Here is a 26,437-nt window from a genome sequence, read left to right on the forward strand (position 1 = left end):
CTTGACATGACAGGACTAGGTGGAGATTTGTCTGGTCAAAATGTTGTCTTTGTGGTGCAGCTTGTGCGTTCGTTCTGACAGCTTTGAGCGCTGTGTGTGGGATGTTTGTTCTTCTCGCGGTACACACCGGTGTTGTAGTGCTTTGTGCAGTAGCCCAGGTCCTTCTCTTCCTTCAGAACAAACTGCGGGAGCATCAGATCATCAGCCACCTGGACAGGGGCTGTGTCCAACCACTCAAAAATCAGGTCATTCATGGTGTAGCCGACTGTGGGCAGGAAGGGAGAGAGAGAGAGAGAGAGAAAGTGAGAGAGATCCCTCCGTGCGGCTGCGATGCTCATATCCTCCTCAGCCTGTTTGTCATGGTGAAAGGTCACCTGTCTACAGCTTCAAAGGGGCCCCCCTGGTTGCCTGAAGTTCAGGTGCAAGGACAAACGTGATTTGCATGCCTTTCTGGGGCCAGTCTGAGGTGTAGCATGGCTAAACAGATATAGCCAGCCACAAAATGAATGGGTTGCTGGGACCTATAGATGTTAGCATGGTGGGAGAACCATCCCTGCTGATCTGTCATTGCAGCCTAGAATTCTGGAGACAAATGCCTCCGTTTACCAGGATGCCATGACAGGATAGCTTAGTGTGGATCGCTCTGCTCCCTCCACTATCCCTTCCCCCTTGTGCTCATACCTCCGATCATCCAATTCATCTTAGCGGGGTGAGATTAGAGACCCATTAAACATGCATGAGGCATGCAATAACACTGCAGAATGCTTGACATGTTTGAGTAATACTGATGTCTATCTTAGCCCCTAGAGGGCCTGTGTTACAAAGGCATCAATAATTCAATATATTACCCGCCCCCACCCACGTTTTAACCAGTGGCCAGCAAACAGCAAAGCCATTAAACGTAACACATTGTGTTCATGAAGAGTGATTGTGTCGTTCAATATGTCCCTCTCTTCTTGGAAATGAGAATATCAGTTGGACACAGAATGCACTTTTGTTCTAGTCATTGGTGTATGGGACTTGTAAAAAACCAAAGAAAAAAAAAAAAAAACAAACGGATAGGAATGCTTCTGCATTGTAAGTTGTTCCAAGAAATAATATTGAATTGATCCTTCAGGCGATCTTATGTGTGAGTCACCGGTTCCACATTTAGTTACTTTTTTATTTATCCATCATTTTATTTATTAAATTAAAAGGAATCCCTTGGCAATTAATGTTCCAATTAATGTTTTTGAATTACTGTTTTCAAAAATTAGTGTGAGCAAATCTCCCCTTTTAGTTTATTTGTATATTCAGAAATAACGTGACACCATGACCCATTCTTGGATTAAAGAAATTTGTGTGCTCAGGCAGCTGAGATGAGGCCCAGCCTCATAGTACACTGTGGAGAAAACAAACGGGCATGACCCTCCTTGTCATGATGGCTGATCTGAGGGTCAAAACATGTTCTCAACTAAAAATGTGACATGGTATTGTACTTGTGAACTTGATATGTCTAGTTTGTAAGTTGATGCATTCTTCAAGGAATTGTATCTGTGTGGTCACGCTAGGACTCGGAACCGTGCTGTCCTCTAGGGTCCTCTTCACACTTGTTCCTGTGTTCAATCTGCACTTCATTGTATGTCGCTCTGGATAAGAGCGTCTGCTAAATGCCTTGTAATGTAATGTAATGTAATATGTGTCAACACTTTAGTGGAATAGTGTAAATATGGCATGGAGACTGTGCACAGCTGTTGCATAAAAAGCATAAACTGGTCTTATGGACAAACCCCATCGTGTGGATCTCTGGCTAGGGTGCACATCCATCACTGAACTCACATTCAAATGTAAATAAAAATATACTTCCTGACAAAGAGTATGGGTCAGCTGGTTCATTTGGGTCTGTCTCCCTTTTCTGGGTCACTCTCCCTCGGATGTCCCGCGATGGACAGTTAATGCGGGCGAAGCATTAGGCCAGTAGATTAAGCATTTCGTGGCGCTCTTGCTGATTATGCATAGATTAAGGATCTAAATGAATGCCTCTCAGCCCCGTGTGCTATCTCTCGAGCGCTGACCATCACATTCATCAAGTTGCAGACAGGAATTACTGTGTCTGCTTAATGTTTCATAATCCGTACAAGGTCATGATACCACATGATGGAATTACTGTCGGCATACCAAGCGCAGGAAAGGGGCATCATTTCCACATGTAGCACAAAGTGCTTATATTACGCTTAGGCTATTTTAAACTGTGTGGCGCGCTGCTTTACCACTTTAACATTAGATTACATTAATGGCGTTTGGCAGATGCTCTTATCCAGAGCGATGTACAGTTGATCAGACTAAGCAGGAGACAATCCTCCCCAGGAGCAATGCTGGGTTAAGGGCCTCGCTCAAGGGCCCAACAGCTGTGCGGATCTTATTGTGGCTGCACCGGGGATCGAACCACCGACCTTGCGGGTCCCAGTCATGTACCTTAACCGCTACGCTACAGGCCGGCCCCACTCAGGGAAATATGTCCCTTTTTGGGGTTACAAGGCGGGGGAAAAGCGATGGACTGCCAAGGCAGAATTACGGAGCTCATTAATGATCGTGCCAGTGACGAATCCCGTTCGAGAGCCGCCGCTGTCAGAGTTCCTGTCACACAGATGTAAAAAGCTGTAAACCCTGCTGTCTTCTCGGCTGCGTCCTCAGGACACAAGGTGATCGCTCTGCAGAGTGCTCATCGTAGCAAATCTAAGAGGTGACTTCACTCTTTTAATTGGTTTGTCAGATACTGAACTCCGTCACTCTGTGACTCAGCTATTCGTCATCCAGGAAGCTTCTTTTTTTTCTTTTTTTTCTTCTCAAATCTTGTCCCCAAAGTCAGCAACTCAACTTGTGCCTCAAGTTAACTTGAACATGAACGCCTCCACTTTAAACAGGGAGAAATGGTCTCTTTGGGGACTGACACAGAAAAGCACTAAAAACAGAACTGACTTGTTTTTTGTTTGCTTCAGACAGCCTTTAACAGTAATTCCATGACCGAGAGGAGTTTGCAGGGGCTCAGGGTTAACACAGGGAAGGCTTCTTCAGCCTGGCTCTGTTTTTCCATTTGATATAATCTTTTTCTTTATTTTCTTCTTAATTTTTTCTAAACCGAACTCCTTTGTCTCTGAGAATGAATTGGGGGAAAAACTCGCAGCAAGGTGTAGAGGTGGGGCAGATAATATAACGTGCACAAAATGAAAGTTTCATTATTGATATCCTGGAAATTGGTTTTGAGAATGGAGATGCTATCAAAGCCAGAGGTGATCATTGGCCACAGGGACACAAATCCTCAGTTTTTCATGAAGGTCTCGTCCAGTTAATAAGGTTAGAGATATTATGCACACTTTTCGGCAATGTTACACCACAATTATTTATTCTGTCACAAGCGTGCGATATGTCTCGGGGTGCTGTGTTAGCCAATTGTACGGTTTTATGGAATTTCTCTTCGCACCTTCGGCAGCATCAGCATTAGTTCTAAGCTTGTCAGATTGACCGTCTGAACAGTCATTTGTCATTTCTGGGTCAATTTCTCTTCGCTGTTGACACGACACTTGCTTTGCTTTGGAACCATTTTCCTAGCTGTATGACAAATGCGGTTTCTCCCCCTCATTATTTTCATCAGTCACAGCCAGGAATGTTTTTTTGATGACTGTGGACACCAGAGCCAGGGTAAAATGGGAAAAGACAGAAGACAGACATCCATCCATCCGTTATCTCAACCCGCTTATCCTGAACAGGGTCGCAGGGGGGCTGGAGCCTATCCCAGCATACATTGGGCGAAAGGCAGGAATACACCCTGGACAGGTCGCCAGTCCATTGCAGGGCACACACACCATTCACTCACGCACTCATACACACGGGTAATTTAGACTCTCCAATCAGCCTAACCTGCATGTCTTTGGACTGTGGGAGGAAACCGGAGTACCCGGAGGAAACCCACACAAACACGGGGAGAACATGCAAACTCCATGCTGCCCGGAAGACAGACAGGATTAAATGAAATTAAAAAATGTTTTAAAGTGAATGACTCACAGCTTTCGAGCTGCATGGAGCAGGTCTGGATGTCCATGGGGAAGTTCTTCAGGTCCATGGGACAGGACAGGATCAACGTTAGCCTGTGAGGGAAAGGCAGACAGCAGAGGCGATACAGAGAGAATAGTGTAGCAGGAGGAGGGCGGGGATGGGGTTAGGGGGGGGGGAGAACAACGGAAGGAGAGTAACGGCATTCTGCGAGAAAGGTAGAGGAACGGAGAGGGGGACAGATGCGAGGAGCGGTAAAAGGAGGAAGAGGCAGTGCAGAATTTTGATTCCAGATTACCTAAATGCATCATTTGACACCAGGCCTGGCTTGGAAGACAACATAATACCAGTGTTTATTTGAAATAAAAATAGACAGCGAAAAAATGTAAAAAGATCCCCTGTTACCGTCTCACTCAGTTACGCCTCATTACAGGGGCAGCAAACTCACTGCCAAACGCGCTCTTATTTACTGCGGTGCTCAAGCGGTGGGCCTTGAAGGAGTTGAGCGGAAAAGCCTCGATATTAACGAGCGCGGCCAAAGGAAGGTGTTTAATTACCAGCGGTAATGCATGTCCCTATGGAAACGGGAGAGCCGTGAGCAGTGAGCACGTCTGTTCAACCGTCGCTATGCCACACAAACTCCGTCTTCCGTTCTTACACTTGCAGAAAAACTCACATATACTATAGTTTCCTCACAAAAAGTGAGTCTTTTCACTGTTTGGACTGTGGCGAATAGATGCCTGTGGTTTATGTGGGCTTTGTATTTTTTGGTTGACAGTAGAAAAATGGGCCTTTCGAAGGAACGTCTGCACCGTTCTGCAGTTTAGTGTGTTGTGGGGTTTGAGGAACACTGATGTGCAACATCAGTAGACCTCTAGATGGAACAGCATGCCTGGTCTGGGGAAGGGGGGTGATGATGAGTGACCCACTGGCGCCCCCTATGTGCTGCTCTCGGACCTGATGCTGTAGAGCACGTTGCCGTTCTGGAAGATTCTCAGCAGCTTGTTTTCGGTGGTGACCTCGTGAAAGTTGGCACCTTTCTCATTGGCAAAGAACAGGTCGGGCTTCCAAATGGAGTCCAACATGGACGGATCCAGGTCCAGGGAATTGTCAGGGTACTCGGTGAAGGCCAGTCGCGGGTCGTTCCAGTGTTGCCGTAGAAACACATTCAGCCGGTAGTCCTGTAAAAAAAATAAAAATGGATGCTTACTTTTAGGCCCATTTAGAGAAGTCTAGGACAGTCACTTTGAGGAAAGCACGGAGGCAGATCCATTGGGAACCCCCTGGGATCTATTGTCCTCTCTATTGTACTGTTGTTTTTGTCAATTTCTGAAAAAAAAAAAAAGAAAAAGAAAAGTGAATTACCTGCTTTTCAAAGCAAGCTGTGTCTGAAAACTGCTAGATAAAATTCTGCAGGCTTTTTTTGGGCCATTTCTGGCACTCAGGAGCCTCTCCCAGCATTGCAAGTTGAACATATTTTAGCAAACAGACGCGCATGGAGCTGGAAGGATCTTAGACGGTGTCATTGTGTCAAGCCGAATGATTTTTTAGGCAGCTCTGTTGATTGACGTCGCGTCGCTACTTTGTGTGTGAAATCGGCTTTGCCCGAGCGCACCGATTTAGAGACCACTCAGCGACCACTTAGACGAATATGAACAGGGCGAACGTAATGAGGTGTTCAGCCGTGATGAGTTGATGTCTTCCAGTAATCGTCAGCCAGGCCACCTTAAGTCCTGGGGGGGGGGGGCATGAGAATGAACCGCAGGGCCATCGCATTAATCACAATGAATAGCGGGCTTTGCGGCGCACCTCCAGTGACATTATTAGTGTCCCCTCCCCCGGCTGACCTAAGCCCGGAGCAAAGCCCTCCAGGCCCCCTTTCGCTACTCCGTTCTGCTGACCGCGTCATTCCACTTAAAACAAAGGCTGTATACCTTCTTCTTTTTTTTTTTTTTTTTTCTTTCTTTCGTTTTGGGTCTTGACTGTCTCAATCCTTCATTTTAATTGCGGCGCGGACAGTTCATTATCGCCGTGTCAAGTGACCCGGTCACGTCTCCTGTAGGTGGCTTGGATACGTTCGGTGGGAACGGCGCGATGCGGGGGAGCAGCTCAGACCGAGAGAAGAGGCGGCTTTTGTGTTGAGATTACGGCGTTAACACTGTGTGGCGCAGCAGGAATAGACGTGAAAACACCCAATCTCATTAAGCGACTTCATGACAGCTATTCCTGTTTTTTGAAATGCCAGCTTTCAGGCAGATTTCTCTTGGTAATGTAGGTATGAAAAATGTTTTTTGTTTTTTTTTCAGTGCTACCTGAGGAAATGTGAAACTACAAATCATAGCCTGGCACTTTTATGGAGTCCCATATTGATAGTGTCGATATGTTTACAGGCTTTCAGCAGCTATACATGGATATTTCAACAACTTATTTATAAGCTGTCAACAAACTATTTATAAAACATCTGTACAATAGATTTTATCAAAATGTCAGCCATGTCCTTGTATTGTTCGCAAAAATTTTGGTAGGTATTCACCCTTGCTATTACACTCACATACCTGTCAACCCATTTGATATTTGTGTATAAAATAGAACTATGGCATAATTAATTCATCATTCATTCATTATCCTAACCCGCTTATCCTGAACAGGGTCGCAGGGGGGCTGGAGTCTATCCCAGCATACATTGGGTGAAAGGCAGGAATACACCCTGGACAGGTCGCCAGTCCATCGCAGGGCACACATCATTCACTCACACACTCATACCTACGGGCAATTTAGACTCTCCAATCAGCCTAACCTGCATGTCTTTGGACTGTGGGAGGAAACCGGAGCATCCGGAGGAAACCCACGCAAACACGGGGAGAACATGCAAACTCCACACAGAGAGGCCCCAGCCAACAGGGATTTGAACCCAGGACCTCCTTGCTGTGAGGCGGCAGTGCTACCCACTGCACCATCCATGTCGCCCTACTATGTGCATAATGTGGTGATTAAATAAAATGACTTTTCACAGGAAGTCTTACCATAGTTGTTTCTGTGATGGACCCAAAGCTGTTGATGAAAATATTGCAGGTGACATTAACTGGTGGACCTGAAGAAAGATTAAATGAATATGTCAATCTTTGTTCCTTATCATACAGCATATTGGAATACATTACTTCAGTGCATATATACAGTATATACCTTGATTTTTTAAATGGAAATGGTAGTGATTGACAAAGGGTTTAAATATTAAACATACAATGCATTTACCAGTTTTAATCTGTATGTCTCTACCTACAGTATAGTGTGGGTTACATTCCTTAGGTGAAAAACAAAAAAAAATCACATTATTTTTAGTAATCTAATATAGTACTTGATTTCCTAGTCAAGAGAGATTGTTTTTTTACCTGTTGAAGTATCACTTGCTCCTGAGGTGAAGACAAAAAATGTGTACGGTTGAATTTAGCACTGCTCTCAAATTACGGTGAGATGTGTCCTGATGGTGAGGCCTAGCATTAAATGAATAGCTCAACATCTTGTGCTTTACATGTAGTGATAAAACGGGGCTGTCGGGTGGTAGCACAGCGACAACGATGTGCCTGGAGGAATGCCTCAAGGTATGGCAAGCCAATGCAGACACTGCCATCTGTGGCTGGGAATTCCTTGGACCAGTACGTAACTATCCATAATATTTCATAGTGTTTCAGCACAAGAAGAACTTCCGAAATTCCAGGGAGGGGACAGATGTACAATTTCATTAAGCATTCCAAATCAAGGGGGTGAAACAGAGTTGTTCCAAAAATATATAGGACCTGCAAGTGTTTTGCTACAGAATATAACACAAGTAATAAACTTGTCACTTCTTCGCTAGTGTAGGCAAGTGATTCAATGTTGTTTCAGTCGTGTATGAGGGAGCTGATAGCAGGATGTGTTGCCTTTGACAATGCTGAGCACGGATTCTATTTGCGTACTTCAAAGCAGGAGATTTTTCATACGCAAGCAAACTGAGTCTGGAATGCATTGTTATGGTTGAGCGATCAGCCAGGTTTTTATGGCCCATGGTGTGCCTGAAGAAGTTCTCTCTCCCTTTTGAACTCAGGCGTCAAACTCTGGCCCCAGCATCCAATTAAGGTCTGGGAATAAGGCGTGTGTGTTTGATTTAGCCAATCAAAGACAGGAATGAAGCGTTTGTGCTGAAACACACCGAAACTCATCAGACACTGCGACAATTCTGCATGTTGACACTCATTTAGAGCTTGGTATCTCAGCTATTTTCTATTTAAATGCTGTTGATTATGTTTAGAGCAGTTATGAGTTACAGTACCTTTCTTTAAGAGACAAAGTTTGGTAACTGTGAGCGATGTTAGCCAAGTATGAAATATATAAATGATCACAGGGAGATCGAGAGAGAGAGACTCAAATGGTGGGGAAAATGCACATTTATCCAGTCACTTAATCATCTCACCAAATGAGCCAAAAACTCCTCCAAATGCCCTCAAACTTTACTGTGATTAAGAATGGAAAGAACGTGATCCGACTAACAGCTTTTATGCTCAATTAGCGATGGGTTTCTTTCCGGATACCGGGGGGATGGGTCAAGTGGAAGCGGGCTGTTTGGTCATCCACCCTGCTGGGCGTCGGCTCATCGGCATACCTTTGAAGTTGGGCCTGATGCGGGCATCGTACCCGGACGTTCTTCCCATGAGCTTGTCCAAGAAGTCCGATGGAGACATGAGCTTTGAGGCTTTGCCGCCGGACTTTATTTCCTCTTTACAGGAGGCTGGTCTGCCGTTTTTTTTTTTTTAAGATGAAACGAGAGAGAAAAACAAGAGGAAAAAAGGAAAAGTATTAGAATCGGATTTCACTGTTATATACTGTTTTAATCCTTTTTTAAAGGTAAAATCACAAAAACATATGATGACTGAACATCCTAATGCAGAGGTCCCAACCGGACCCCCAGACCCCCGCTCTGGTCCCAACCTGCAGCCCTGCTCCTCCCCTGTCCAGCCCACACTTCCACACATCCTGGAGCTACAGATTCATCCCCCTCCCCTCTGAACTCTACGTCCCTCCATATGGACTTCATAGGTTACTTACTAGTTTAATACATATAGGCCAGCTGAGGATGGGCATGCCCCTATAGCCTGGTTCCTCCCGAAATGTCTTTCCATCAAAGTTTTTCTCACCACTGTTTGGGTTTTTTTCTCCCCACGAGGGAGATTTACTTCATGTGCTATTTGGGGGCTTAGGGCTGATATGTTTTATTCCCTTCTGTTACTCTGTAAAGCGTCTTTGTGACAGTCTTCTGTGAAAAGCGCTACGCAAATAAAAATGTAATCCAACATCAAATTTGAAAACTGAATGAAAATCTTGAAAAAAATAAAAGACTCATCAAAGGGTTAATGACAAAGAATTACCAGTGTTTGTTAATTACAGAATTACAAGGGACACATTACGAGAGCATAATAATATGAACAACACAATTATTATTATTATTATTATTATTATTATTATTACAGCGTGTAGGGCAGACACTACAGAACAGCATGTGATGATGAACACTGGAGGAGAGGGGTGCCTCCACCTCATCGGGCTTCAGAGGTGTGAAGCCTGACGGCTCAATTGAGAAGCCGTGTGCGTCACGGCGGGGGAGGGAGGGGAGGGGAGGGGAGGGGAGGTCCGCTTTGATTCTGACCGCAGCAGAACGCCGCGCGGTGCCTAACAGCCGTGACGGGGCAGGGGAGCGGCTCTCCGGCTCCCAGGGACCCGCTTTGTGCCGGCTCTTCCTCCTCCACTCCGCGACGGAGCCCGGAAGATTTCACCGCCACGCCCGTGATGCGATTGTTAGCGAATCGGTCGGGAACTTTCTGGGTCCTCTTCCTGGGGGATTTTCACTTTGCTGCGCAGTCAGGCGTTTGTACCGTACGGCTGGGCGACGGCGAGGGGGTCCGTGGCCTCGTCCCTGAACATCTCCTGTCCTTTGAGGGCCGCTAAACTAGTTTTGCGGTTCAGCATTCAGCCTTGGGAAAACACTGAGTGCGCTATTCCTCTAAGCTACGCCGAATACTGAAAATTTACAGGAAGCGCAGAAAGGCATGCTGAAAATCACCAGTGTAAAATAAACCGATGCATTACAAAACACTAAATATTTGTTGGCAATAAATTTACTAAGACTAGGTGTACAGTATGTATGTAAGTATGTACAGCACCCTGCCAATTTTTCTTTTTTCTGATAGATTTTAATAAGGACAGTATCTGCCTAACATAAGGAACACATAGGATGCAGAATAAGCCTAGTCTGAGACTCAATGTAATTTTGAATGTTGAGTCTCCATACAAAACGCAATTTAGTCCAGGACTAACTTGATCTGTGTTTGTGAATCTGTTCCATAATGTGTTTACTGATTAAACACTTGACTAGTCCAAAATTAAAAAGTAAATCCATGTAGTGGTGAAGCTATTCAGTAAATTAGATTGTAGTTTTGCTTATGTACTGTGTATTTCACTCCAAAGCACATATTCATTAAATTTCAGTGGGCATACATGTATGTGACCATCATAAATCCTCTGTTTCCTCTGTCCCTGACCCTGATGGTATGAGATCATTCTACAGAGCTAAAAATGCTTTTAAAGAGAATTCTGCTCTTTAATTCAGCAAAAAAAAAAAAAAAAAAAAAACCTAGATGAGCCACCTTAGATTTACTAATTCTAATTATTTATTGGTCTCCTTGCAGTGTTAAATTTACGCATGAATATATTTCACCTAAAATGCAGGCGCGCACTTTTATGGCTGGGTACCAGGGGGTCTTAAAATGTCAGTGGAAATTAGAGGCCAGCACTTAACACAAGTTTAATTCAAAAGAATCCTTAATGGAAGCCATTTGCAAAGCCCTCTACTAGATTGAGCGTGTCCATCGCATTAACACATGCAGCGGGAGCAGCACTGCCATCTTACGCAAAAAGTTTTTCATTTGTTGGGTATTTTCTTTCTATCCTTTGGTGCCCACCTTGAGTTATTCACTCAAACACACCGGCAGTTTTAGTCAGCTTAATGCATAGGTGATGTGGCTTTGATTGGACACAAAGTTATATGAACATGCAACATTCAACTATGCACAGACTGTGTTAACGGATGTGCAGTCAACCCACGCTGTATGACCCACTTAACAAGTTCTCTTTACACCAGGTTCCCTGACTCACACCTGAGTGCTCAGGTCGTTTGAATAAGATTGTGGAGGAAGATGTTGTCCGTAGTCACGCAACCTCAGGTTGTTTTTATGAAGCCACAGTGTGCCTGCATGCAAACAAAGTGCATTTCTGTCCAATGCAACATAACAAAGCCACTCTAATGGATTTTCCTTGTGTCGTAAAGCTACTGTAGACAGGCCTGGACTGCTGACTTTACCGTGTTGACACATAATGTGCCAAAGGATGGTGAATCGCAGCCTGTAGCCTAGTGGTTGAGGTACTTGACTAGGACCCTGAAGGTTGGTGGTTCAAGCCCCGGTGTAGCCAGGATAAGATCTGCACAGCTGTAGGGCCCTTCAGTGAGGCCTTTAACTCCACATTGCTCAAGGATTGTCCCCTGCTTAGTCTAATCAACTGGAAATCACTTCACTAAATAACTGTAATGTAATGAATGAAAAGCTCCTCACAAGGAAAAACAACAGAACGTTTTAAACGGAGGGACTCCTCTTCCCTAAGCACCTCGACTGTACCTACCCCTGCAAGTGCCCTGAAGCATTACTGAGTCGCCTCCCACTCTCTGCCATGATGTTCTTTGTGATAAAAAGCCAGTAAAGAACAACAATTTAGAAAAGAAATGAACAAAGAAATCATGGGGTTTAACTTCCAGGCCTCCGATCCAGTCCAATCGCAAATGCACATTGTTTTAATACTTGAAGAGCAGTCATCAGTCACTTAAACGAATTAAAATGTGAGGCTGTCCGGAGGCCTCCCCATATGTGGCACTGATGACACCGTTCTCAGTGCTGTGATGTGCCCCATAGTCTGGAATCAAATCTGGCCCATTTATCATTTGTCGTGGGCAGCCCCACTGGGCGGTGAATAATTGTCCACTGCATTGCCCAGGGTGGGAGGAATTGAGTGGGCTGGATATTCACTGCCTCTACACTAGCAGTGATCTCTGTAGTGAATCTGGAACCTTCCCTCCACCTCCTTCAGTTGTGTTGGTTTTGTGTTCCTGCTATGCAGTTACCACATACAGTCACCATTGAGTTCAGTTTCTTATCTTATCTCACTCTTGGGGCCATAATTATAAATTTTGAACATTCGACTTATATCTTTGTAGATATTTTATCCAAAAGTTACGTGGCTGGCACAACAGCACAAGCATTTTTCTTCCCTTTAGCATATAGGCTGAACTGCATGTTTTCTTGAAATTGCAGTGATCCACTTACATACCTTGCACACCAAAACCAAATAATTCTTGGAGAGACAGTATATGTTGGTTTCATAATAAATAATTTGATTGATTTACCTTTGCATGAACGCACTGTCATGTGCAGTATGCTGCATTGAAAAATTAACATTTGACTATTCAATTTTCTTTCATACCCTGTGTATAAAATGGGCTATAATTGTTTGTATACACTGTTGTGGGTAGGGAAATGATCTTGACAGGGTAGTCAATATTATTTGTACGCATTTCATGAACTGCCTCAGAACAGCTCCTTTTCACAAACAGCTGTCAGACTCTTTGGCACAGTCAACCGTTTTGCCTTTTCTGTAAATTAAAGTGAACAAAAAATCTATTCAATGACAGAGCCAGAATGTCAGTCTGATTTTCCCCGACAACTCTGCAGTGTGTTGGATCTGCGACTTGTTTTGACTGCAAGCATTAACAAACAAATTGCTGGGACAGTTATCTCTTTAGTGCTCTTGAAATATTGACACAAGAAAAAAAAAAACAGGTCTCATTTAATACAATTGCTTATGCTGGCAAGGATCTCTGGGAAATTTTGACAGGAGGGAAGATGACTGATATTTTCAAAGGAAAAATGTTGCAAACACTTTGTGGGGTCTGCAGTTTTTGATATCCCTGTCAGCCATCTTGTCTTAACATATGTCATTGTATTTGTGAGCCCAATCCTTCAATGCATACATTTCAATATATTATAAATGGGTACTTAAAGGGACAACAGTCAAGAGAGGAATTGCAGCAACAAACACCCACAAACCACAACATTGTTTATCCCACCCTGTTCTCTGTGCATGCGCTGATGTTAAAACCTACGCTATTGGCTGTGGCAATTAGAACCCATTTTAACCAATAAGCTTGAATTATTGTACAGCTATACAATGTTTTGGTTCAGAGTGTCAGTCCGGCAACTGTATATTTTGAAACCCGAATTTAAGGACTGTAAACACAGGCAGACGGTGAGTCAACAGTGAGCCTAGGAAGGGATTTACAATGGTCTTGTAACAATGTATTTGCACATAAATCTTACCTATTGTACCTTTAACTATAAGCACATTTTCCCTTGCAATTTGAATGTGGCTGAGAGAAGTTGGTATCTGAGTTTGTGAATCATTCAGTCTCAGCGGTGCTTCTTAGCAGTTAGGATGGCATGCTCTTCCAAAACATTTTATTTTTTACTGACTCACTTTAAGCTGCAGATTGTTGAGAGGTCTTAGCCTTTTCATGGGGAAAGGTTTTTTGAGTGAAACATTTTTGCATATGAAGTGACCTTGTTGGTCTTTCTGTTAGGAAGAGTGCTTATTAAACGTCACTCTACTGCGCAAATTCAGTTTTTACCTGTCTGGAGCAAAGTGTTTTCACTGAGGTTACTGGAGCATCTAAGACAGCAATTTGATGTGTGTCCATGTCTCTGAATTTCCGTGTGTGTGCACGCGCGTGTGTGTGTGTGTGTGCCTGTGTGTGTGCACACATGCATGTGTGTGTGTTTTGTGTGTGTATGTGTGTATGTGCATGTCCTGAGTTTGTTCGCATGCAAGCGTGTGGGCGGGGAGGTTAGACCCTTGTTGCTATGGTTACGCAGTCCTCTCTCTCTCTCATGTACGATGACCTCAGCTGAATCATAAGCAGCGCCCCAAGAGGTGAGATCCGACTGCAGCCCGCGAAGCTTCGCTCGGCTCCTCACGCGTGTGCACCGAAGGCCAGGCAAAAACAACGTGCCGGATAAGAGCAGTCGGTTATGCAGAGAGGGACATGTGATGTTTCCCCTCGACCGATATTCATTATTCCCACAATATCCTGCTGGAAGTCTCGAGGGAAGCATAGGTCAGCCCCAATAGATGCTCGCACTGCAAACAAAAAGAGACCGTCTTAACAAGCGTTTTAGCCTTGAAATAAGACTTAAGATCTTTATTTTATCTCTGAAGGAGGAAATATGAACTCATTTTAAGTTACTGTTTCCTTGACCAGTCTTACCTCATTGGCAATGTTATTGTCTTATTTAGGTAAATAAGTAAAATAAGATTGATAAGATAAGACAAAATAAGACTAAAATACTTGTTGAGATTGAGTTTTCTTTTTTTTGCAGTGCAGTGCAGGGACTGTGGGCCGGGCTTCAGGCGGACAGAACTGCTTCTTGGGTCATTGAAATGCGTGTGAGAGATATTTAATGACACTGCCCTTCCAGGCATCCCCCTCTGCTCTCGCCTTCTGTGTAAGAGCCTCCAGGAAAATGTGTAAGAAACCCGCCTTGGCAAATCTCTCCCCTCTCCCTCAGAGGCAGAGTGGATCTTTGCTCATCATGCACCTGAAGTTTAATGAGCGTACCGCATTTCATGAAATAAATAAATATAAACATAAAAAATACATGGCTGTGCCAGAAATAGTGCTCATAACTTGCATGAGGTTGAAGAATCGTGACTGGGTTTCAGCATAAAAAAAACCCCTAAATGGGCAACGCAGATGTTATACAGACATTTTCTCAGCCAGAGAAACCAATGCAAAATGGGACATGGCGGCACCATGGCAACGGAGTGATATGTCAATATATCTACTGCAGTTAAACTGCTACTGGGAACATCATAAAACTTCAAGATGGTGCGAATTGTGAAGTCATAACCAGCTGATTAGAAAGAAACCCCTTCCGCAGCTAAAATAAATAACAAAAAAAAAAATATTGCTATTTTTTCCTTCCTGTTTTTCCATAAATCACTTTTGCATTCATCCTTACATCTGCAATCATGCAATCCTTCTTTTTAGTGAGTTGGGGGAAAGCCTCGACTGCCTGTGTAAACAATTGAATGCACTGCATTATGGCCTTTGAGTGCTACACTGCATTTAATATGTGCTAAAGTGTGTGACTGTGTTACATCTGCAGTGCCACCATTCTGGCTGTAAGCTTTTCAGAAGCACACAAGTGCATGTGAATGAACAGGAAAGTGTACATGAGCAGAAAGGCAAAGGGTACATTTTACTGAGAAAACTCTTAAAGGACCCGTGTGAGATGGACCTGCGCCTGAAGCCAGAGCACATTAAAAGTACATTGAAATGGACATCATTGTAATGTCCTTGGCACGTATTTGCCCTCGACGAACCAACCAGGTACACCGGCCCCCTCCCCGTGCACTGCAGCCTACAGTCGATGTCACGGATCATCAACTGTGGCCCTCAAACCCCAAATCCAGCCCTGGTTTTCTTTTCTCCCGGCTACTTAGTGATACTGATTGGCCAGACTGTCTTCACACCTGACTCCCAGGTAAAGGAAGGGTGGAAAACCAGCAGGTTTTGGTCCTCAAGGATCTTGAGTTGCTGTTCCCTGATCTGTGTTTCCAGCAATGCTAAAATAATTAGCAAGTAACCAATAGCATTTCATTAGCATGATCATTTGTAACTGGCAGGACTTGGATTTTTCTCCTCTGTAGAGGCATTGCTCTTCACAGTGCATCTCAGCTCTGGACCTCTGTGGACCTGAACAGGGCACACCGTTGCTTTCTAACTCTTTCCTACATGCAAGTGTACCCAAAGAACAAACAGGACCACTGGGATTTTTGCATTTAGCTGAATTGAGTGGACAAGATTGTCTGCATGTCGATATGACCTTACGGTCATGGTTGCTGCCCATTTCTATTCTATTTCAGTCGGTTGTGGAGATTCAGTTCATAATTTTTTTTTTTTTTTAGAATTCATCAAATTCAATTTCAACTCAAATCCTTGATTGACTGAATTAAAATGGATCTCACCCAAAGCTGGCTGTAGCACGTATTGATGGAATCTAGCCAGCAGCACTGCCCCATGCATGGTGATGCTGGTCTGTGCCCCTGTCAGTCCTGTATTTACTTTAATTGGAGCAAGGGCCCCCGGTGGAACAGTGGGCAGTAACACAAACAAACCATGATGTGGCACCACATATGGTGTCAGGAAAATGTGGCAATCCAATGAAATCACTTTTGTGCAAAACTCCCTGAGCTGATGCCGGAAAGCTCTGTTGTGTGATTTTCTGCTTGACGCGTTCCGGGGAAAAGGCGTCTACGAGGTCGGTTGACAACAGTGACAGACTCAACAGGCTGTGTGGACCATTCCCCCCCCCCCCCGCCGTGCCGACGACAGCATCAAGTTCCCCCTTTACTGCTGCCGCGAAGATTGAGAGAGGCAAACCACCAGCCGGGTCCAAAGACTCACTTCACCTGAAGGGTTGTAAATCCAAACAAACGGATATGAGCGTGTTCTGCTAACCGCATTACGCTTGCTGTAAATGCCACTGTACTGCCAGGGGCCTCTTCACAGGGAAGGCCGGCTCAGACTAATGGCCGTTTTGAAGGCACAGCGACCTCCAAAGCAGCCATTTGCATTTTCTGCATCTTGACTGCCTGATGGAAAGGGTTTCAGCTCAGATAATGACGTACAGGAAGAAATAAAAAAGATTTTTTTTTTTTCGCTCTGGTCAAAAACAGTTGGCCTGTCCCATTGCAGGAGTGTCTGATTAAGAGGAAACACAGTAGCATGCGGCCTGTAGCGTAGTGGTTAACGTACATGACTGGGACCCCCGAGGTTGGTGGTTCTAATCCCGGTGTAGCCACAATAAGATCCGCACAGCCGTTGAGCAAGGCCCTTAACCCTGCATTGCTCCAGGGGAGGATTGTCTCCTGCTTAGTCTAATCAACTGTACGCCTGGATAAGAGCGTCTGCCAAATGCCAATAATGTAATGTAATGTTTATCCCTCATAAAGAAGAGAAGACACTGTGCTCTGTGACTCTGAACTCTAGACTGCTGTGTGACTCTACAGCCCTGCAGCCAAGCTGAGCAGACGCTGTGCTGTGTGACTCTGCAGTACCTCTAGATTGCAGGTTCCTGCTTGACAACAGTTTTTACGAGTAACAAGACAGGGGAAACTCTGCTAACTGACTCACCCCCTGTCAATTATGAGGTCTATACATTGGCACAATCCCAATTTAATTGCAAAGTAAACTTTTTTTTTTTCCCACCTGCATGGAGTCAGCATGTCTGCCTCCTTGTATGACTCCTCAAATAATTACATGGTGGTGTCAACAGAGGTCTCTACTGTTTTTGTGGTTTTCCACTCTTAAAAGTGCAATACACAGGCAGATTGGGATTGGGATTTGAAGGCCACATCTTCGGATAGTCCTTGTTTAGGAGAGTGCGCTGTGCATTTGACCAGTCGGTATCATGTCAAAGGTGTGAGATGATGTGAGAGGAAGAGAGATAAGGGTGCAGGTTCTGGGATGTGTTCTCTTTTCCAGGCAGAATCGGAGTGTGAGCCATTGCACTTTACTTCACCAAGGCTACAAAGATGTGTGTGTGTGTGTGTGTGTGTGTGCGTGTGCGTGTGCGTGTGCGTGTGCGTGTGCGTGTGTGTGTGGGTGTGTGTGTGTGTGTGTGTGTGTGTGTGTGTGTGCGTGTGTGCGTGTGTGCGTGTGTGCGTATGTGCGTGTGTGCGTGTGTGTGTGTTAGTGTGTGTGTGTGTGTGTGTGTGTGCGTGTGTGTGTGTGTGTGCGGGGGTCTCTGCACAGTGTCCGATCCATTCTTTCACAGCTTTGTGCTCTGTTCTGATAGAGGAGGATCTCAGGGCGTCAGCAGCTACAGGGAACAGCATGTAAGAGGAGGAGCCATCGTTTATGGAAAGTGCACAGAAGAGTTCTAGAGAGAATAATTAGAGGGCGAAGGTGAAACTGAAAATAAATGAACACAGACATGCACACACACATACACATGCACGCACACACACATACACACACGCGCGCGCACGCACGCACACACACACATACACATCTCTCCCTCTCGGTCTCCGTCTCATGCACACACTCACACAACATTTACGGAAGAAGCAGAGTTATAACAGCTGACAAAAACAAACCCCGTTCTCTGAAAACATCAGCCAAAGTAGCATGAAAAGGTTGCGTGACCAAGAATGAGACGCAGATGAGCGGAATGTCTAAGCAGGCACTCCTGCGAAAGGCCACAGACTTTCCTCTGAGTAATGTTATTTTAAATAACAACAAGTGGCAGCTCCCGATCTTTGAGGCAAACGTCATTTTGGTATGCCTCATGAAGCAGTGACTCAGCCCGAAATTGACCAAACTCGATTAGTTTCAATTAGGGCGGAGAACACACGGTCTGCACATGAATTGGCAGCATATGCTGTTAATTGCTTTTAATTTTCAAAGCCGAGCTTCAGGAAGAATGCAAATCGCGGGCATATCCATTCCCTCCATTCAGAGAGCATCGGGGAAATCAGGGTCATTAGGCGTCTTCACATTCACACTCCCCATGCATAAAATTGCAGGCAATAAGCCTTGTGTGCCATTAACATACATATTGTAAGATTTAGTATGATAATCGCTCAACCTGTGCCTTGACCTGTTGTACAGAAATGTATATTTTTAGTGCTCGACTCATGAGATCCACATTTCATCTCATCCAGAAAATCTACACTGATGGCTTGCTTCGACAAATCATTAACACTGTATTAACATAAATACGTTTCATTTTCTGCTTACGCAATTCAAAGCGTAATTAATAATTTTGGAAAAAGCTTAGAAATGTTCCAGTATTAAATCTTTGCAGAACTGATGTGAAAATGTATTGATGCAGTGTTGCCTGCATTGATGGCTAAAAATGATCAATTTAGCTTTCCCATTTTTATTTAAAGCGTCTTTGAGCATTGCGATTTTAAAGGAAGTAAATGGTCTTTTGTACCAAGATGTTTTCCTTCTATCAGGCAAACACAATCTGGTCCCAGCCTCTCTGAAGTGGCCTTTATAAGAACCAAATAACAGGCCAAAGCAATCAACTGCTGAGGCAAACAGGGAAAGGTGCTGGAAAAGGGATTGTGTGGTGTTGTGTTGGCAGTATAAGGCGTGGAGAGGGGACAGGTGTTTTGGGAATTTGAGCAGAGGGGAGGGGAGCGTGCGCTGTGATCAGCGGAGGCTCAGGGCCAAAGCTCTCGTTACTGCGGTCCCAGGATAATGCTGGGATTCCCTCCACACGTACGGCACAGAACATCGCCAGTGAACATTGCAGTGGCGCTACAGAGTATGCATCTCTGAAACAAGATCCTCTTGTACTGCCTTTCAGTCTGTTTCTGAAATGTTCTGAAAATGTTTCTACTCTCACACGTCTCTCTACTTTGCTTCCTTACATATTCTCTGTAGAAACCCACTGAAACCCACTGAAAAGTGTATTTTTCAACTGAGTTGGAAAAGAAAAGAAAAAAAAGTCGCTTCAAATTCATCCTTTGTTGTTTTGGAATCCGCCAGCAACTGTTGAGCTTGCTGTACGGCGGAAATCACTTTGTGAGTGACCTCCGCCCGCTGTGGCTGTACTTGCTTCAAATGTATGACTGGGAAACAGAGGGTGGCACATTGTGCAGAGTTTCTCCCCCTTTTGAGATTTTTTATGGTTGTCACGTATCTGCCCTTCATATCGCACACATTTAATATTAGACCTGACAGTGCGCAGCAGATCTCCGTGGTTTAATTGTCCTGTCACTTGTCCTCACAGAACCAATTACCCAACCACATAAATACCACAGATATCTCAATCTTTTAAATAAAAAATTAAAAACTAGACCACTATAGCAAACAATGGTGTGCAGGGATGCACCTTGCCGAGGTGTGAACAGTAGAGGAAGATTTGTGACCTTGCAGAAGAGCTGAAGGCCTGTCCTATCCTTTATTAAATGCTTAATTAGACATCGATGCTAATCATTCACACAGTGTTCTTTGTTAATGTCTGCAACACCCCCCCCCCCCCCTTTCTGAAGGCAAATCAATTCTTAATGTTTTGTTTTTTGTAACATAATTACGTTCTGCGTATAAGGCAACGGTAATGGCGTTGGAAATATGAATATATTTCTCTGTCTGATTGCTGGCCTGGGGTTTAATGGTTTACACTAATCTGACCTAACCCATGAAGCCTATTGCCCCTCTGCACTGAATGCCTCTGCTTGTGCCTTTTCATTTGCAATGCGCGATCTTTAATCTTTCCGGGAGCGGGGCTTGACATCTCCGGAGGCCGATGGGAAATTATACGCCTGCGCTGCGTTGTGTCTCCATCACGGCAGCGATGGCCTGCACTTTGATCGTAGATTATCCCTAAAGTGCCCGCACTCTGTGGGCGTGAAATCTCTCAACTTACTGTCCCTGGGACTGTGAGCGGAAAGAGTCCACTCCTCACCACCAGACCTCAGTGTCCAAATCATTTTCAAATACATACAGCTGAAATACTTTCAACTCTTTCGACAAAAAACTACTGCCTATAGCGCCTGATTCTCAAATAGGCACACTGCTAACCGCCACATGAAATCATATCAAGTGAGAATTTTGTTTTGAATGTGGGTAAAAGTGTGGCTACAAGTAATATGGAGGAATTTTACTGGTGCCCAAAGGGCTGTAGTGTTTTCAATATTTATCAGACCCATGTCTACTGATCTTTTCTCCCAGATTCCCTCATACAAAGAGCACAAAGTTTTTATACTCTTTCCTGCCAAACTCCTTAGGCTTTTTGCAGCTGATTTAAGAAAAATAAAGACAAAGAAACTAAGAACTAAGCCTGTTTGCTATGTCGGCTCCTCACCATGAAGATGGAAGTGAAGAGAAACAGAGCAGGTAGTACAGTAGGTGCGCTTCTCTATAAATCATCTCGTTTGTATTCACTGCATTAGTTTCACGTTTTTCTGTGAAGGGAACATACATCACGGCGTATGGTATGAATATAGAATCGACCAGCGATAACGCCACAGGCTTTTGACAGCAAGAGCTCAGTAATCATTGTGACGGTTCTGTCAGGCATAGCAGACATCCATGACCCCCAACCATTGTGGTATATCAAGAAAAAGCTAAGTGTTTTCAAATAAACACCGCACAAAGAGATATGCGTGTAATGCATTTTAACATGTTTTTGATGAGCGCATACTCTAGTCCTCTCTCATAATTTTACAGTGGTATTTCAAGAGTATTTTTCTATTTTTCATACATTTAACTCCAAGCTTGTCAAATTGTTATACCATTTTCTTGGTTCTTCAAAGAAAAGTTATTTTGTGATAGATACCCGTTTATAAACGGGTAGACTGTGACTAAAGTTCTGTTTTCATTAGTTGCTTAAAATGAATAAAATGTTAACTAAGACAGCCAGTTCATTACAGAGCTTTAATGCTTTAATCCCCAATAGGGAATGTCCATTGCAGGGTTATCCTTGCTAGACACAGTCAGTGAGGGAAGGCACTCCCTGGAGTAAAATCCAGCTATTTTAATGGAATTTATCCAGAGCGACGTATAGTTGATTAGACTAAGCAGAAGACAATCCTCCCCTGGAGCAATGCAAGGTTCAGGGCCTTGTTCAAGGGCCCAGTGGCTGTGCGGAACTTATTGTGGCTACACCGGGGATCGAACCACCGACCTTGTTGGTCCCAGTCATGTGCCTTAACCTACAGGTCGCCCCAACCCAAAACATAGTTTGAACTGGTCAAACCATGTTGAGGTTGGAACTGGTCACCCAGCTACCGGCTGTTTCAAAACCAACTTTTTTTTCTTTTCTTTTTTTTCAGCAGGTCTTGTGTTTTCTACAGCACCTGCCCTCAAATGTGTTCAAATAACCATCCATCAACTGGGCTGAGCTGTCACTGAAGCAGAAGACCGCAATCTTACACCCCAGGGGTGGGCAGTCGGTGTCCAACCGGTGTCCAACTGACCAGCGGTGTCGTCAATGTGCATACGGGGATACACAGGGGAGCCGTGAAGGGGGTGGGCTTGAGTTACTCAAAAGATATCAGAACATTACATTTTCTGGGGTGGCGGTCTTTTCAGGTCTATTCATGGGGCCCAAAACCTCTGGTGGCCCTCCTGGTCAGCACTGGCCAATCGGTCTTCCATGCAAGACCATGGGGTTGTAACGCAGCACTGGGAGTTTTCCCTGCTTCGGGTTTAAACATTACAATTGCAAATTGCATGGCTGTTGTTGCTCATTAAAACAAAAATCCCAATCCCCTGAAAATACAAATCGAGATTGCAAGCATGTCGATATAGTCTAGTATTTGAAAGTTAAGATGGTTTCTGAGTTGCATTTGGGCAAGAGTGTGTGCTGCTGTAGCAAGCAGAAGTGACATGACCAGTATCTCTCTGCATTCCAGGGACTGCGGGCCAAAATTGCTTTATCGAAAACGTCAATGTGAAAAAATATTAACATTTCAATCTTAAATATACAACTGACATTAAGGACAGCCACCTTTAGGTGCTTGAAACTCCACCATAGTACGGTCTTTTCTTTTTTTTTTTAAAGAAAGAAACTTTAGTGCTCTATTGTGCATTAAAGATGGAGACTATCAGTGAGTGATATGTTTGGGTAATTAAGATTTCTCTGCTTCTGAAGTTACCAGTGAAATAATCCTGATTGATTCTGCTCATACTGCACGTCCTCACTTCTTCTGTCTGCAGTTTTGTGAAATCTGAAATTTGTGAAACCGATATTAGAATTGCCTCCAGCAAGATCATTTGTTCCTAAAAATTAGAGAGCAAAAGCAGTAAAAGGATTTGAAACACATAAACATAATTATACGAATACGTTTCCCAACCGGCACGAAGAAGCCCTTGAATATTGGAAGAAAAAGAGGCTTTAGAGAGGCTCTCTGCTCTCCCGGGCTTCTGAATGTTTTATTCCTGCGTGCACTTTTGCCTTCCGGGGGTCCGAGATGTGAGATGATTTTGGATCGCCTCCTGTCAGTCGCTGTGAAACCACCTCGGGCCCCCTGATAGGCAGGCGATTGTATCGCGGTGAGGGGGGAAACTTCCATGAGCTTCTTTGTGCTGCTTTAGCATTTATAGTGAACAGCCTTCCCCAGCATCCTTCAATAGGGTCAATACTGTATGGAGGCAGGCACCTGCCCCGTAGCCTCAGCTTCTCAGATGAAGGGACCGAGGTTCTTGTGATGTTTTGTTTACAGTACCTCGAGTCAATTTGAGCCAAGGCCCTGAAAACATGAAACGTCACATGCCTTTTACTGCGATTTTATAATATTACACTTAATTGTCTATATTCTGGAAAAGTAAACAAGATTTTGTCCCTCGAGCTTCCCCACACATCCATCCATTACAGCCATTGTTTGTCCTCTGTGCTCAATTTGCTCGCATGTGCCCCGGCTCATTAGCGATAATGGATGGACGGGTAGCGGGTAATGGATTGCCTTGATACAGCGCCTTTCATCTAATGGTCTCGAAAGGCCTTGCAGTGAAACGGGGGGGGGAAATCACTACACAATCACTGCACCATGTGCAGCCTCCACCTTGGGTAATGCATGGCAGCCATTTTGTGGCAGAAAACAAATCGCACATCGGCTGAGGTGCAGTGGGAGATAACCATCAACCCTTTCAGGTAGAAGAACACAAATATCTGACTAGAATGTTTGTAACTGAACATTCTAATGTTGATGTATAGTGACAACAATTGCTGCTGGTAATTGAAAGCATTTCAGAGCACTGACTTAAAGTAAAAAAAAACACTCTTGAAAGGATTGCGTCAGATAAACCAGGGGGTAGATCACATAACCAACGCGAGATGGCCAGGTTTGGAATTTTGGCAGGACACCGGGGAACTCCTCAGAGTGAGGTAAAATCATCGGTGAGGTATCCACTATCCACCTAGAGTCACCGAGAATCTACTCAAGTGTCACAGTGATGGGAAGAGTTGTGTTTACAGGTGACTCCATCAGGCACTGACATCTGGACAGCACCCTTTAAAGAAAAGACAGAGGCTCAGTCTGACTGAGGCTTCGACTGGCCCTGGGATGACTGCTTGCAGTTATATGCTGTGAGAAGTGATGACTGGAGAACTGACAGTAAACTACCTTGGTTTGAGTCTTGCTTGCCTTAAGTACCTGATGGTAGGTGGGCTAAAGAAGGTGTCTCTCTATATGAAGGGCAGGCACTGGCGAATCAGCAAATGAAACACAATGAAAATGGAAGGTCCAGTGTTCAGTGTTCCAGACCGGGCATTGTGCGCTGTTTCGCGTTGATTCATGAAGCAGGAAATCCTCTGAAATGTTTCGTCACGTAGCAGGATTATCTGCATCGTTTTGCAATGTTGGCTTTGCAAGGTTTCGCAAAGGTCTGTTTGTACGGTCGATTTGTAAGGGCAGCTTTTTTAAGGTCTTACAAGGTCGGCGTCCTTTTTATTTTACCTGTGGGTGTATTGTAATTACAGCAAAATATCTGGCTGTAGTTAGTCTTCAGTTAGTCGAAGCAGAAATCAAAAGATTTCAGATTTACATTGACACGCTGAAAAAAGAAAAATAATCATAAAAGGCGAGATTAAAAATCTATCTAGTCAACCGATAAATGGTTCTTAATTATCAGTTGAGCCACATTGTGGGTTAAATTAAACCCAGTAACATGAAAGATGTTCTTGTGGTGTTGATTTCCCAACAGACGGAAATAAATTTTTTTCACCTGCCATGCACAGGTACTATATAACACTGGAGTGAGCTCACATAACTGCATTTTAGACAATTTATTTAGCAGTCTGACTGCTTTTGTCATGCTCATCAAAATGATTGTTGTAAAAAAAGGATAAGAAAAGCTTATGGTGATAATATTCTATAAAATAATAATATTTGTTAAAAAAACGTATCACAGACATGGACATGGTTTTTCTCTTTTGACGATTCTCAGCGGTGGTGAGCTGTAATGTTAATAGAGCGATGAATCTTTAATCAAGCTCGTAACCTGGGCGAATCAAATGGGAGAGGAGGTGACAACCTGTTATATTCCATAGGTTATATACAGTATACACTATATAAGCTCACTGCAAGAAATAAGGCCATTCAATTTCATAAATTCTTTTATGATCTTGACATGAAAGTCAGGTTCCTTTTTGATTTTCTGAAAAGAAAGTCTTCGTTACTCTAGGATTCTATGCAACTCCTGCTTGGAGCTTTCCCTTACCACCCAAAATTAAACAGCTCAATTTTTGGTTTACAGTTACTCCTATGTATGACACAATACTAACTTTTACTCATGTACTGTAAGCTAAGGGCCAGCTTCAGCATTTACTATTAGTTGGTGAACAGTGCAATTTGACAAGATGTATACAATAAAGATGGCAGATGCTAGTCGCTCAACAAATTTTGCTTTGTGGAGAAAAAGTGCTGTACAATTGATGCTTCTCATTCACCCATTCATACACACACTCACACACCGATGGCGACTGGCTGCCATGCAAGGCGCCGACCAGGAGCATTTGGGGGTTAGGTGTCTTGCTCAGGGACACTTCGACACAGCCCGGGCAGGGGATCGAACCGGCAACCCTCCAACTGGCAGACAACTGCTCTTACTGCCTGAGCCATGTCGCCCCCATGCTCTTACTGCCTGAGCTATGTCGCCCCCGCCCATTGGCTATTTGGAGTGCTACTTGAGCATTACATGCCAATGCCGCATGACCACAAACAGGCAGAATCCTTGTTTCACCTAATACTGGTTCTCACTTTCATCTCCAGTCACGGGGTACGCAGACAGTGTTGGCGACCCGCGGCGCTGGTGGAATGAGGGGTCGCGGGGAACGGGCTGGAAATCAGTTTTTGCCAAACGGCGGGGTTACAGACGGAGTCAAATAATAAAGAGGGATGGCGGCCATATTGGATACCGGTGGCATTCCTCACGCCCAGACGGACGGCTCCTGCACTGTCGACCTCCTTGGGAAGTCTCCATTAGGGGCCGCGTGCGCGTACGTACAGTATGCATATAATTACAACGCACGCCGCGCAAAAGGGGAGGAAATGATTAATGTCTTCAATTTGTCACCTGTGGTATATGAATATGGATGGAGACGTCAGCTCGGATCAGCGTTGGTATTAATCACGGCGCCTCCGTATGAGCGCTGGCCCGTCGAGTCACATGGCTGTTATCCTTTGATCGCCGCCTCGTTGGCACGGGCTGTGCGCCCGCCTGCCGCGGAGGAGCCAGGGCTCTTCGGCTTGCTTAACG

At 44.4% G+C, this 26,437-nt stretch overlaps 1 protein-coding gene across 4 annotated transcripts in view; it reads right to left on the bottom strand.

The window, feature by feature from the left end:
• glra4a (glycine receptor, alpha 4a) overlaps nt 1-26,437 on the bottom strand; it is a 50,522-nt gene that overhangs the window by 8,866 nt on the left and 15,219 nt on the right. For 2 of the 4 annotated variants that reach the window (XM_061235580.1, XM_061235577.1), the window contains exons 2-7: nt 8,666-8,796; nt 7,419-7,439; nt 7,053-7,120; nt 4,987-5,210; nt 4,042-4,124; nt 128-265 (exon numbers count right to left, since the gene is read on the bottom strand). In XM_061235580.1, coding sequence (XP_061091564.1) covers nt 128-265; nt 4,042-4,124; nt 4,987-5,210; nt 7,053-7,120; nt 7,419-7,439; nt 8,666-8,796 — 665 coding nt within the window. The remainder of the gene's footprint in view (nt 1-127; nt 266-4,041; nt 4,125-4,986; nt 5,211-7,052; nt 7,121-7,418; nt 7,440-8,665; nt 8,797-26,437) is intronic. The other 2 variants (XM_061235581.1, XM_061235578.1) reach the window with 1 other exon arrangement.

The sequence above is a fragment of the Conger conger genome, chromosome 3 (assembly GCF_963514075.1).
Source record: "Conger conger chromosome 3, fConCon1.1, whole genome shotgun sequence".
NCBI lineage: Eukaryota > Metazoa > Chordata > Actinopteri > Anguilliformes > Congridae > Conger > Conger conger.